The sequence below is a fragment of the Gavia stellata genome, chromosome Z (genome assembly GCF_030936135.1).
Source record: "Gavia stellata isolate bGavSte3 chromosome Z, bGavSte3.hap2, whole genome shotgun sequence".
NCBI classification, from domain to species: domain Eukaryota; kingdom Metazoa; phylum Chordata; class Aves; order Gaviiformes; family Gaviidae; genus Gavia; species Gavia stellata.
The window spans coordinates 88375016-88388454 of record NC_082637.1 but is presented as its reverse complement, the minus strand read 5'-3'; the positions used below and the strand labels follow the sequence as shown (position 1 = coordinate 88388454).

General features: G+C 40.4%; 1 protein-coding gene across 1 annotated transcript in view; it reads left to right on the top strand.

The window, feature by feature from the left end:
* ELL2 (elongation factor for RNA polymerase II 2) overlaps positions 1 to 13232 on the top strand; it is a 43715-nt gene extending 30483 nt beyond the window's left edge. Inside the window, exons 6-12 of the mRNA XM_059834077.1 lie at positions 1696 to 1820; positions 1962 to 2049; positions 3805 to 4372; positions 8307 to 8376; positions 11757 to 11928; positions 12933 to 12977; positions 13116 to 13232. Coding sequence (XP_059690060.1) covers positions 1696 to 1820; positions 1962 to 2049; positions 3805 to 4372; positions 8307 to 8376; positions 11757 to 11928; positions 12933 to 12977; positions 13116 to 13232 — 1185 coding nt within the window. The remainder of the gene's footprint in view (positions 1 to 1695; positions 1821 to 1961; positions 2050 to 3804; positions 4373 to 8306; positions 8377 to 11756; positions 11929 to 12932; positions 12978 to 13115) is intronic.
* The last annotated feature ends 207 nt before the right edge of the window (positions 13233 to 13439 follow it).

Sequence of the window (13439 nt, the reverse complement as noted above, 5' to 3'; positions counted from 1 at the left end):
TTGCCCAGTGCAATGGTAGTTTTTTTTTACCCTGAAGACACACACAGTTTAACAAAAGCCATCTTCTTACATATGAAGTGAAGTAGTCAATTTATACTTTAAAGTGATTACAAAATTCTAAAATCTCAGCTCCCTAGAGGATAAAAGGCGCAAAAGTTTTCTCCTGTCCCATTATGCTTGACAATGTTTAGGGAGACTTTCTTGGAGTCTGTTTCCTGTATGTTGTGTGAACTACCTCAAGGTACTGGTTTGCATTCAGAAATGCTCACATTAGCAGCACTACACCCTGAAAAGCCTTGCTCACGTTTTTCTTAGCTTCATAATGAGGGGGTTTTTGGGTACAAATCTAAAATCAGCAGCCTGAACTTGCTAAGATCTAATATGCACAGATTTGCATCTCTTAGAATAGAACTTTAATTCTGTTTGTAACAAGTGAATTACTGTTTCTGGGTATCTTTGTTACTGTTAAATTTTTTTAAGCTGGGGGCAGACAGACATGCCCACGCACACAAATTAGCGGTATTTATCTATCATGTTTTGGAGGAAAAATAGGCAAAGTTGCAAAAAGTAGTAGTGATGTGTTGATGAGTGATTCAGCATTTTGTATCAGGCAAATTGACAAGACTGGTTTTCTTTGAGGTTTTCTCTAAAACTCTGAACAGATGTCAGGTGATGAAGTCTAAAACAGCACTTTAGGTGTCAATGGTCTCAAAGGTTTACTAGCTCACTTTAACTTTTTGAGTATACTTTGTCTTTTTTTAAGGAAGATTGAAACACATTTTATTTTCAAAGGCATGCACATGACCTTCTCACGACAATGGTTTGCTGTAATGGACCCTGTGTCTGCAAAATGAAGAGTGCATCTGGGCCTGTACTCCTCTCCTTAACCATTTTAGCACTAAATCTTGTTTTCAAAATATAACTTGTTAGATATGCTGTGTACAGTTACTTTTTTCCCAATTGGTAAAGCTTCAATATGGCTTAAAATTAATAGGATAGATTAATAACCTGTCTTTGTACTAAAAGAAGTTTAGTGGCAGTTAGGTTATTGCGTATGATTGTTCAGGAGAAAGCTATAATTTCCTATGGCTTGGGCACTTGAGAAAGAAAAGCAATTCTGTTTGTCAAGACATATGACGACGTACTATGGTCGTTAATGTGAGGATGGGAAACACGCATTGTTCCAGGCATGGTCTGTGCTCTGCCATCGCAGTATAGCTGTGTAAAACAAAAGAACAGCAGGTGTCCTCCTGAAGTTGAACAACTCTGAATTTGTATGTGGAGATAGTGTTCTTTGGTTCTTAAAGAAAAATAAATAAAAACTAGGCTTTTTAATGTATTTCATGCAGTGAAGATTTAAAGTTTTGATGTAGTTTACCTTGATTCTCAATGCTGTATTAAAGACAAAAAAACAGATACCTGGTGCAGAGAAAGGTTTTTGTAGAGTATGTTTCATACATCTTGCAGCAGTTTGGGATTTTTTTACATCCAAATTTCTACATCCCAAATTGACCACATTTTTAAAAATTGGTGCTCATTATATGAGAGCTACTTTGATCTTCACAGTTAAAAAGCCTGGAAAACTGGTGTGTGATTTCGTTTTCAGCTTTGATTTAGCTTTGCAGTACCAATCTTATTTCTGTAGTTTGCATTGAGGTATAATGAACACTTATTTTCTTAAATGTCTGCCTGTAGGTAGCCAACCTGAATCCAAAGGATAATTCTTACACTCTGAAGGATTATGTATTTAAAGAAATTCAGAAAGATTGGCCTGGATACAATGAAATAGATAAACAGTCATTGGAGTTAATACTTTCTAGGTAAGTTCAGTCTCTAGGGGAAGGAAAATAGCCATTTAAAAAACTTTTTCTGGGAAATGAATGTTTGTCTTCCCTATTATGAAAGAACTATGACACAGACGTTTTTGCCTTGTAACCTGAAATGTTGGGTCATCCTTACAGAAAATTAAATTCATCTCAGAATGCCACCAGCACCAGCCATTTGGAATCTCCTGTAACTTCTAATAAAGATGCTCCATCAACTTCTCAGGTATTTTGTATTTTTTTTTTTACATTATTTACAGTGTATTAAGATTTATCATACTTTATGTGGGTGTAAAAGCTGTGATGTGAAGCACTAATATTGTCTGTAACACCTGAAAAACAGAAGCATTTATTTCTAATTGGATTACTATATTTTTTTAAAGGTGGTCACACTATCAAAGAGTGCAAAAAACTTATGGTCACATAGCTTAAGGGTTGCTATATTTAGTGTTCTATATTTCAGAATTTTTATTCAAACATTCAGAAAAAAACCAATTCCTGTCTACACAGTATTTTGTAAATAAACCTAGATCTCTGACAGAGACCACCCCTGTCATGTTTGAACAGCCAACACATTGGCCTAAATTGTACCTGTCCATCCGTAGCACATTGACCTTGCAGAAGCCTAAACTCGCCTGAACTTCTTGTTACCCATTATTGTTACACAACCCTCTACTTTCTGGTTAAATACTTAAAACTGTTTTGTATTGCCACATAACTTGTTTATCTTGGTGCCAAGGAAGGTCTTCTAAAGACAAGATATACATATATTTTTATTACATGGTTGCATGTGTTCAAGGCTCTTTGTGATATGTAGTTATAATACATAAAATATGCACAAACATATGCTGCTGCTTAAATAGAAAGCTTAGGAAAGTCTAGAATAAGGACAAATTACAGTATTGATCCACTCAGAGGAATACTTTTTTTTTTGTCCCTATAGGCATCATTTAAGCATTCATTTTGATTCAGGGTAGCTCAAGTGTGAAAAGGCAGATCTGAATCAGCAGGTAGTACATCTGCCTTCCCCCAGCCTTTTCAGACTTAAAATGCATATGTCCTGTCATCTTACTAATAGAAGAAGACAATGCAAACCCTTTTACAAGAAGCTTGTAAAATTCTGTGTAAAAGGCATTACTTTAAGGAAGAGTTTGATACTTTCTGTAACTAAAACTGCACTTCAGTAAATGCAGTTGAAATCTGAAGAAGACAAGAGCTTGTGTGTGTACAGCAATAAGGTGGGAAGTATGGAAAGTCTTTCACTACTGAGATATTTATGTTTAAATAGTGGAGGGAGGTCACACCTCCGTTTTTCCCTAACTTTCTTCCAGTCAGAAGGTGAAATGGTGCAGGTCCCAGGGACCTGCCTCTGTGCACACAGAGTCTGGGTTTATTTCAACAGGGTGGCACAGAGCCATGCCTGGCCCTCCTGGACTGCTTGTACATCAACGTGAGCAGTGTATGCTTGCTAGAGAAGAGGATGTGCACCAGCATTTCAGCTGGAGAACAGCTGGAACGACAACTGTAGCAAAACTGGGGGGTTTACCTATTATTATCAGCTTTGCACTTCTCGCACTGTATGCATACTGCTGCGTGCTTCTCGGGGCTGCTTTAGTAAATCGCGTGGCTGTGTGACAGCAAAAGCTGACTCTTAACCCAGTATGTCTGAACAGAAATCGGTACCTAAACAATATCAACCTGACCTCCTCGTTTTGGTGAAGCCTTTGATAGGGCTGCTGAAGACAGAGTCTTTCTCCCAAAGCCTTTTAGCTGTAGATTTAAAGAGCAACTTGCTAAATCATAAGATTAGAAACTAAGAATGAAATAAACCATGTATTTAGCTGCAGCACTTCTTTGTTTGACAACTATTTTTAGATAAGTAAGATGTGTTTTCAACAATTGCCTGTTCAGAAATGTTCCTTTTTCAGAATGGGAGCAAAACTTAATTCTGATTTCAAAAATTTTTTTTTCATTATTACAGAAACGGCTTTTGAATTCTGATTTTATCGATCCTCGGAACAAAAAGCAGAGGATATCTCACCTGACCAGTCGAGTCCAGCCATCGTTCAGTGGCCACTTGCCTGCCTCCAGCGAGAAAGCTGCTGCCGCCCCTCTGCCGCCTCCCCCCCCAACAGCTGCCTCTACTCCTGCTCCTCTGCTGCTGCCTCCCACACTCCTTCCCACTTCCAACCCTCCTCAAACTGCCAGCTCCAGCTCCCCCAGCACCCCTGAGGGGCGGGGGACACAAGACCTGCCAGTGGACAGCTTCAGTCAAAATAGGAGTAACACCTATGAGGACCAGCAACAAAAATATACCTCTCAGACTCCTCTGGGAATCCCAGCTCCTGCCCTGGTGCAGGTGGAGCCTCCCAAGTCCGCAGGCGAGAAGCATGCAGTGTTGCACCAAAAGCCCAAGAAGGTAAAAGAGCATAAGGAGAAGGACAAAAACAAAATGCAGGACACTACGAGTGTGACTGAGGAGGAGAAAGATCTCAGAAAAGAAGAGACTGCCAAGCTGAAAAAATTCTCCCATTTGGATTCAGGTGAAGGTATTAATACGCTGCTTTTCCTAACTACTATATGGGTGACTGTGGCGAAAAGGCACCAGTAGAACCAGGGACTGGAAACACAAATGGTCTGGTTTTTCACTTGCTGTATATTAAGTGCCTTGCTATTATCCCTGCTTTATGATCTTGAAGAATCAGTATTTTTTTTCTGCCATTGCATTACAGGGTAACTATTAATTTAAAAAAACCCGACAACAAAAAGCAGAAGCTAGACTTGTTCTGCTGGAACCTTAGCTAAAATTAGGTTGATTTTTAAGAATTCTCACTCTGTAGTACAAAAATCATTAGAACAAAGAAATCTGAAATGGATTGCTGTTGGGCAGAAACTGGTTACAGGGAAGAGTTAGGTACTAGAAAAACACAAGGAATGGATTTTTTTTTTTGTTTTATTTCCAGTAAACTGACAGTTCACTGAAACTTACTCCACTTTTTCCAACAACGAGTTTTAAAGTCTGCACACGGGAAGTAAAAACCTGTCACACATACTTATTGCATACTAGTTTACTGAAACACATGGATCAGACATAAATGTATTTGATCATGTATCACAAAGCAAGCTTCATTGAACACTGCCTTTTCATGGAAAGTCTAAAACCTATATAAACTGGCATGTGGTTTACTAGAGTTTTGGTTTGAACTGTGCTGTAAGCTCCTCTCTGTCCTAGCTGTAGAACTTAAGACTTCAAAAGATGTAGAAATGGTACACACTTAAAATGGCATTGAAAAGCTAAACAGAAACGCACAAAGAATACTTGATTTCTTAATACACACACAAAACCCAAACCAGGCAGAGTTCAGTTCCTTTGTTAAATCTGTGTGTTGTCTAATTTCAGAGGTTTGACTAGCAAATTAGAAGTCAGGTTTAGCCCTTTCCCGTCACAGTCCGGAGGCATCTTTAGAGTACACAGGGTGCCTCTTTGAAGTGGTGTTGTGCTTGTAGATAAGGGTGGTGTGAGATGGTCTTTTCACATTTACCCTGGACATACTCCCGAGCCATGTGGGCACTGTGTAGTGCTTTGAAAACATTCATACTTGAATTTATAAACATGTGAGCATCTTTCTCTGGAAGCCAGTAACAAAATTCTGAACAGCTGGGGAAGGAAAAAATCTGTACTATGTTTCATGTTGGTGCTTACATTGAAGCTTTCAAATGGTCCGAGCCATGTCAGCAAATGCACTTGAATTTTTGGAAATTAAATGCTCACAGCAAAACTATTCACATAAGTTGTATTGTACGCTCTGTGACTATGAATATTACTGTTTGGATTTCTCAAATTTTGTTGCCACTTTTACACTTCTTTTTATACTCCTGCTATACCACATAATAATTTTAATATTAAAAGCAAAATAACTGAGTAGAACATTGCATGATAGCTCTTTTCTCTCCCCATGACTTAAAACTCAGATACCTTAGAGTTGGCAAGAATGGTTGAGCTTTAGCAGAAATACTGTGTTTAAACAGTGGCAATGTAAAATAGTAATGAATATAAAGGTTTGTGTGTTAAGCTTGCCACAAAACCCCAAATGAAAAGCAGAGAGATTGCCAAGATACTGAGTGTTCCTTCCTGGTCCAACTAAGTTTTCCTTACAGCAGCTGTTTTTCTTATCTATCAAAAAGATAAGGGGCTCCTGAAATATTCCTTTAAAAACAGGGATTAGAGATTAAGTGTACCGTGCTTTCGTAATGCCATTTAAAAGAGCAAAAGAGCAATTTACAAGTATAAATAACGTTTGAACCCAGTATTTCTACATTAATGAGGAGCAAGTCTTTGTTGCAGGTTACTGAAGCCTAAATGCCAGTAACCCATATATAATGCTATTAACTTTCCTGCTTAGAAGCGTGCCGAAATTAAATCTTAACTTTGGATATCTGTAATTGGCAGGGAAGGAGGGATAAAAACATGGCATGAAAAGAACTTCAGCTTTCTAATCTTGTTTCTTGCTGGAACCTGGATGTTGATGTAGAATCACAGAATGATTTAGGTTGGAAAAGACCTTTAAGATCATCAAATCCAACTGTAAACCTAACCCTGCTAAGTCCAGGACTAAATGATGACCCTAAGTGCCTCATCCAAACGTCTTTTAAATCCCTTCAGGGATGGAGACTCAACCACCTCCCTGGGCAGCCTGTTCCAGGGTCTGACAACCCCTTGCAGTGAAGAAGTTTTTCCTAATATCCAGCCTGAACCTCCCCTGGCGCAACTTGTGGCCATTTCATCTTGTCCTGTCACTTGGGAGAAGAGACCAACACCCACCTCACCACAACCCCCTTTCAGGCAGTTGTAGAGAGCGATGAGGTCTCCCCTCAGCCTCCTCTTCTCCAGACTGAACAACCCCAGTTCCCTCAGCCGCTCCTCATCAGACTTGTGCTCCAGACCCCTCACCAGCTCCGTCGCCCTTCTCTGGACACGCTCCAGCACCTCAATGTCCTTCTTGCAGTGAGGGGCCCAAAACCGAACACAGCATTCGAGGTGTGGCCTCACCAGCGCCGAGTACAGGGGCACGATCACCTCCCTACTCCTGCTGGCCACACCATTTCTGATACAGGCCAGGATGCCGTTGGCCTTCTTGGCCACCTGGGCACACTGCTGGCTCATATTCAGCCGGCTGTCGACCAGCACCCCCAGGTCCTTTTCCACCGGCAGCTTTCCAGCCACTCCTCCCCAAGCCTGTAGCATTGCATGGGGTTGTTGTGACCCAAGTGCAGGACCCGGCACTCGGCCTTGTTGAACCTCATACAGTTGGCCTGGGCCCATGGATCCAGCCTGTCCAGATCCCTCTGCAGAGCCTTCCGACCCTCCAGCAGATCAACAGTCCTGCCCAACTTGGTGTCCTCTGCAAACTTAGTGAGGGAGCACTAAATCCCCTTATCCAGATCATTGATAAAGATATTAAACAAGACCGGCCCCAGTACCGAGCCCTGGGGAACACCACTTGTGACCGGCCGCCAACTGGATTTAACTCCATTCACCACAACCCTCTGGGCCCGGCCATCCAGCCAGTTTTTTACCCAGCAAAGAGTGCACCCGTCCAAGCCATGAGCGGTCAGTTCCTCCAGGAGAATGCTGTGGGAAACGGTGTCAAAGGCTTTACTGAAGTCCAGGTAGACTATAGCCACAGCCTTTCCCTCGTCCACTAAGTGGGTCACCTTGTCAGAGGAGATCAGGTCAGTCAGGCAGAACCTGCCTTTCATAAACCCATGCTGGCTGGGCCTGATCGCCTGGTTGTCCTGTGCCTGCCACGTGATGGCACTGAAGATGATCTGCTCCACAACCTTCCCCAACACCGAGGTCAGGCTAACAGGCCTGTAGCTCCCCGGATCCTCGTTCTGGCCCTTCCTGAAGATGGGTGTCACATTCACTAACCTCCAGCCCGCTGGGACCTCCCCAGTTGGCCAGGACTGCTGGTAGATGATGGAAAGTGGCTTGGTGAGCACTTCCACCAGCTCCCTCCATACCCTTGGGTGGATCCCATCCGGTCCCACAGACTTGTGGGTGTCTAAGTGGTGTAGCAGGTCACTAACCATTTCCCCTTGGATTGTGAGTGTGTATGTGTGTGTGTATATATATATATATATATCTCAAGCTGTCATCTTTTGTGCATCTATATCTGTTGCTGCATGACTTGAATTACTATGCAGATGCCACATCATGTTTTCAAATAAGAAAAGCTGACCTTGAGTTAATACTGCAGTAGCATAGAAACTGTAGAAGTAGCGTGCCCTCATTCTAAACCCCAGTACTGCCTACAGTGGAGAAGGTCATATGAGCCCTATTATTAACTTATAGAGCTTATTCCAACTAATTTACTGTCAGAATAAAATTCTAAAGGATTTTTTCAAGCTCATCAGGTTGGTATTGTTTGGCTGTATTAAAAATTTGTTTATCACAAGTGTCAAAATTCTGCTTTTCTCTAGGAGTTGAAGAAACTTGCACTGCCTCCACAGATCATCCTTCATCAACGAGTGAACAACCAGACTACTTCATGTGAGTAAATGATTAAGTCTCTTGACATTCATTGAAGCAGTTGAAAAATCACCTATAAAAACTCTCCTTTAGCTACAAAATTGAAAATTTACCAAAATGTAATTTTAGAATAATGACAAGTTCCTTTAAGTCACCCAGGTGCCTTATTTGAGTACCTGCAAGTTTTAAACTCTGAGGTTGTCCCTTAATTATCGTGGGGGAAAAGAAGTGTTAAAAAGAATTATATTAAAGAAGAATTAAAAAGAATTATATTGAAGAATTATATTGAAGAAATATATTAAATATACTTTAGAAGACTTAAAACATTTAATTTCATCCTTCTTCAAGAACAAAATGAAAAAGGAATATGAACATGTGCTGTTTTCGTTTTAGAGGTGAGGCACTACAGGAGGAAAGCTGAGTGCTGAAATACTGAATATGTAAAATTGAACATCTTTCCTGTGTTTTCACTGATTAGTTCATCTAAGCTGGAAAGGTGGGGAGGGGAGACTTTAAAGTCCAGCCTTGCAAAGTCTTTATATGAGCTAACAGGAGTTAACCATCAAAGTTATTTCTAAAGCCTTGATGGCCACCAACTAACTTGAAGCTACAGCAAAATATCCAATTTCACCATAGACTTGCAGACCAAAGAGCTAGAGAAAATAGAAAAACCTCAATTCAGATTTTAAATTTTAGCTGCTTATTTTTGATGACAAAGCAAGATAAAAATGCATTAAACCTGCATGTGAAATGTTACATACCTACAATGACTGGCATATTGCACTGTATAAAATTACAGTTTAATTTTATAAGTAAGTTTACTTTTGGCTCCTTAGCAAGTTGTCATGCATCAGATTAACATGCCCAAAAGTTAAAATTTACCTGCTATAAAAAAAAATTTTTCATCCGTGACAAGTATTAAAGAACTTGCTTTAAAATGAAGTGGCTGTAATAACAGATTCGTTTGGTTGCCTAAATAATTTTTTTGGATATTTAAACTTTTCTGTCAGGAGGATTTTTCTCTACTGTTGTAAACCAGAGAAATAGCTTCTGCAAATGCCCAGCGCCTGAGCTTTTTTCCCACTGTTTTATTGGTGATCTTTTTTTAAAAATGCGAAAGTTGAAGGAGGCTGTAGTGGAATAACTGGAATAACTTGGTCAGTGCAACCTGAATTTCTAATAAAATGGGTTTTTTTGTGGGGGAATGGGCACAGTGGGGAGCAATCTAAAGCTTTTTCCTGAGTTGGAAGGATGAGTTTGAGAAGGTTTTGATGGGCCTTCAGTGCTCAGAGCTGACATAAGCACCATGATAGGTAAAGCCAGGATGAGCCTGACACTTCTATCAGTGCGATTGCGCAGCGTCAGCTATAGCAGTGGCGCTGAGCCCCCATGTCGTGTTTGCAGTGTGGGAGGGGAGGGAGAAGTGTGTCCGTCTGTTCAAACGCTGTGAATTGCCAGGTTCACCAACTTCTGCCAGAGGATTAACGTCAGCAAGGGTGGTCGGGCCTCCCCGTAGCGCTTCAGCTTTGGTGCATCTTCCGTCTGCTTAAAGCAGATGGCATGGTAGCACCCTGCATCATATTTAATACAGTAAGCGGTGCTCCATGGAACGACCGAAAGCAAGTCCGGCCCTGCATGGAAGCAGTATAGTGCTTCATGTGTTGTTAGGCTGACAACTCAAACCTACATTTCATTCCCAACCTCTTCTGGGTGAAAACGAACAGGTTCAGCTCTTCACTGTCTGCTTCCCAACGAGCTGAGGGCAGTGATATGAAGAAGTAAGGTATATGGTTATTTGGTGTAATCTAATATTGAAGTTGGATGCCAATAGCCATTGCTAAAAGTTTAAAAAGTAACCAAAATCCTTCATGCAAGATCTCATAAACTTGGTTTAGTTCTGACTGGGAGTAAAAACTTTAATGAAGAATTCTCTGTGAAAGGAGCAACCTCTGGAACAATCTCGCAGATAATCTACTGGCCACAGTGTCCTGGAAAAAAATTAGGTCGTGCTGTTTCAGACATCTGCCTGATCATTACAGAAAGATTGAAACCTGAGAGCACCTGCAGTTGGATGCAGTTTAAAGGACTTTGATAGTTTATTCCAGCTTCTCTTCCTGTCTCTAAGTGCTACATAATTCATGAATATAATCACAGCTGTAGCAGAAAGATACTTTCCATCTTAATATAAAGATTGAGAGTAAACTTTTTAAAGCAAAATCTATGCAAAAGCTAGAGAAACAAAACAGATTTATGTTTCTCCCCTCTTCTACTCTCATTTCTTCCCTCCACACTCTTAACGTTGCAAGGGCTTTGCTGGGCTCTTGTCCTGTGCTGGGACTCTTGCTGTAGGATGTAACTGTGCGTAAGTCAGTAATCCATACTATTGCTTCACAGGTACCTTCCAAAATGTTGAAGGGCGTCTTTAGTTTTCTTTTAAAAACCATCTAGCACTCTAATCAGGTGCATCTGGCCTCTGTGTTGGTACAGGCTTTCAACTGGTTAAATTTTTACTGCTGGTTAAAGTTAAGGTAAGGGTGGTTTGAATGATTTGTCCCCATGTGGAGGTGCCTATGTCATCCAAAGAGAACCAGGTCTTTAGGCTAGGAGGACCAGAAGTATTGGTGTGGCAGCAGTGGGAAATGGTATCTATTACTCGCATTGCCACTTCATCTTGGATTTGTATAATGAACTTGTTAAATCTGCTCACATTGATTTGAGGGGGAGGGGAATGAAGAAAGTTTCAATCGCATCAGTGGCTTTAAGCATTTGTGGGTTTTGCCCTTCTTAGGAGGTGATGTGATGGGCTGTTTTTAGTTTCAGACTTCTCTGCAGTTTGTTGTTGTTGCTGTATTGCAACTGCCTTTATTGAATGGACAACAATGGAACTGGTGTTCGCTAAAATAATCAAATTTTATCATTAACTATGCTTTGCTGTTAAATAGGCATAAATGTAGCCAAAAACCTAACTGCATCCAACTCCATAAATGCAGTCCCTTCCAAAAATGTAATGAAAATAAATCTTCAAAATAAATATGACTTAATTAACCTGTCCCTTCATAGACAAAGATTATTATCTAGCAGTTTCTCTTCTCTTACTGAAGCTGATGCGTTTATTGGTCCTTCTGTATTGAATGATTGCTAATGTTTTCTAAGTATGCTACACTTTTTTTTGCACAGCTTTTGAATAAAAACTCTAAAAAGTAAAATATCAGCAAATAACTGTCACAAAAATATGGTAGACTTCCATAATTACCTACATACATTCTCTTGGAGTACTTGTGCTTGCATGTAGAAGCAGTCAGTCACATAGTTAACTGACTTAAAGCTTGGGTGTCTATGCTTGATATTGACTATGAAATGTCCTTGGTGTGAAATTGCATGTGTGTTTATTTTTCCATTAGAAAATACATAGCTATAGTCTCATATGAGCAACGCCAGAGTTACAAGGATGACTTCAATGCAGAGTATGATGAATACAGGAACTTGTATGCTCGAATGGAGAGTATCACCAGGAGATTCATGAAGCTTGATGCACAACGGAAGCTTCTTTCTCCAGGGTCCAAAGAATACCAGGTAAGGAAGGATAAAACTGTGAAGGCTGTGTTTTGTCTCCCTGTTATCCCATCCAAAAGTCCACATTTTCAGCACAGGCAGGCTCTTCAGAATATTTATCTCTTAAATTATATTGATGTGGTTTTAAAAGGCTTGCCAGGTTCAAAGTCTGAGGCTGAGTAACTGGTGGCATTGCTGGAGGTACCAGACTGACTCAGACTTTGCTGACCGCCTCAGCATCCTGGCGAGGTGAGGGGGTGCTCTTACACAGATGGGGGAGAAGATCAGAAGCGTGTGTAAACCAGCGGCCATAATCCCAAGGCTTTCCTGACCCTCTATTTCCTGTGATTTTATACACTTAACTAAACCTACAACCACAGCTTACTCATCTTCCAGGTGGCTGATCCTAGCTACAATTTTAGCAGGGAAGGGTACTAAAATCGTGATATTCTGGCTTTCCAGCCTGGGCTTCTCTGATTTGGACATACAAATTCCACATGTTCAATATCAGAATTCTTTAATTCTGTGTGCTCGCTGAGGATTTTTGGTTGAATTTATTTAGTTTTTGGCCAGATTGCAAATGTGTTTGTGAGCAGAAGGAGTCTTTTAAAATCCCTGGTACTGCTCAATCAGACAAAGGCAAGCCTTGCAGAATTTGCATATATGCTCAGACCCTGCATGGGCTCGCTCTGATACCTGTAGCTTGACAAAACCGTGCAAAAAGTTGTTCAGCTCTCCGACTCCACCTGTTTGAGCTGTCTGTGAACGCGCAGCAGCGTGAGCAACTTCTCAGAGGGAATCTTCAAACACATGCTCCTTTTGTTGCCTATTGACGGGTTTAATTGCAGATCTTGGGTGATACAGGGGGTTGGGAGGTTATTTCTGTAATGCAGGAGAGTGGTGGGACATGGATAAGAAAATATCTTGAGTAAAACTGAGTGTATTTTTAGTATTTTACATAAACTTACATTTTCTGGTAGTAGTGAAATGTTCTTCATATTGTCTTCATGTTTTTTTTCTTGAAGATCCTTCACGAGGAAGTCTTAGAAGAGTATCGAAAGATAAAACAGGTATGTGTAACACCAGGTTTGTGGGAGGTAGTAATCACTGAGACTGGCTTAAGGCTATTTTTAAGCAAAGGACATGAAATACTAAACTCTGCAGAAATGTTTTCATGCCCTAATTTTCTTTTTATCTTATCTTTACAGTCTAGCCCCAACTACTATGAAGAGAAGTACAGATGCGAGTATCTCCACAACAAGCTGTCTCATATTAAGAGACTAATAGGGGAATTTGACCAACGGCAAGCAGAGTTATGGCACTAGTATCTGCTTCGAACAGGACGTGTGAATGAACTGAAGCTTATTTATTTAAAACTTAAGATTAGTTGCTCTAAGATTCTAAAAATTAGTATAAAAGTTTTGCATTACAGAAGTTTCAGTATTAGCAGACTTAAGTTAACTACTTTTGTTGTTGTTGATGTTGCTTATGCATATTTGAAGCTGCTTTTTCTGGTCCCTTCTTTTCTTCAA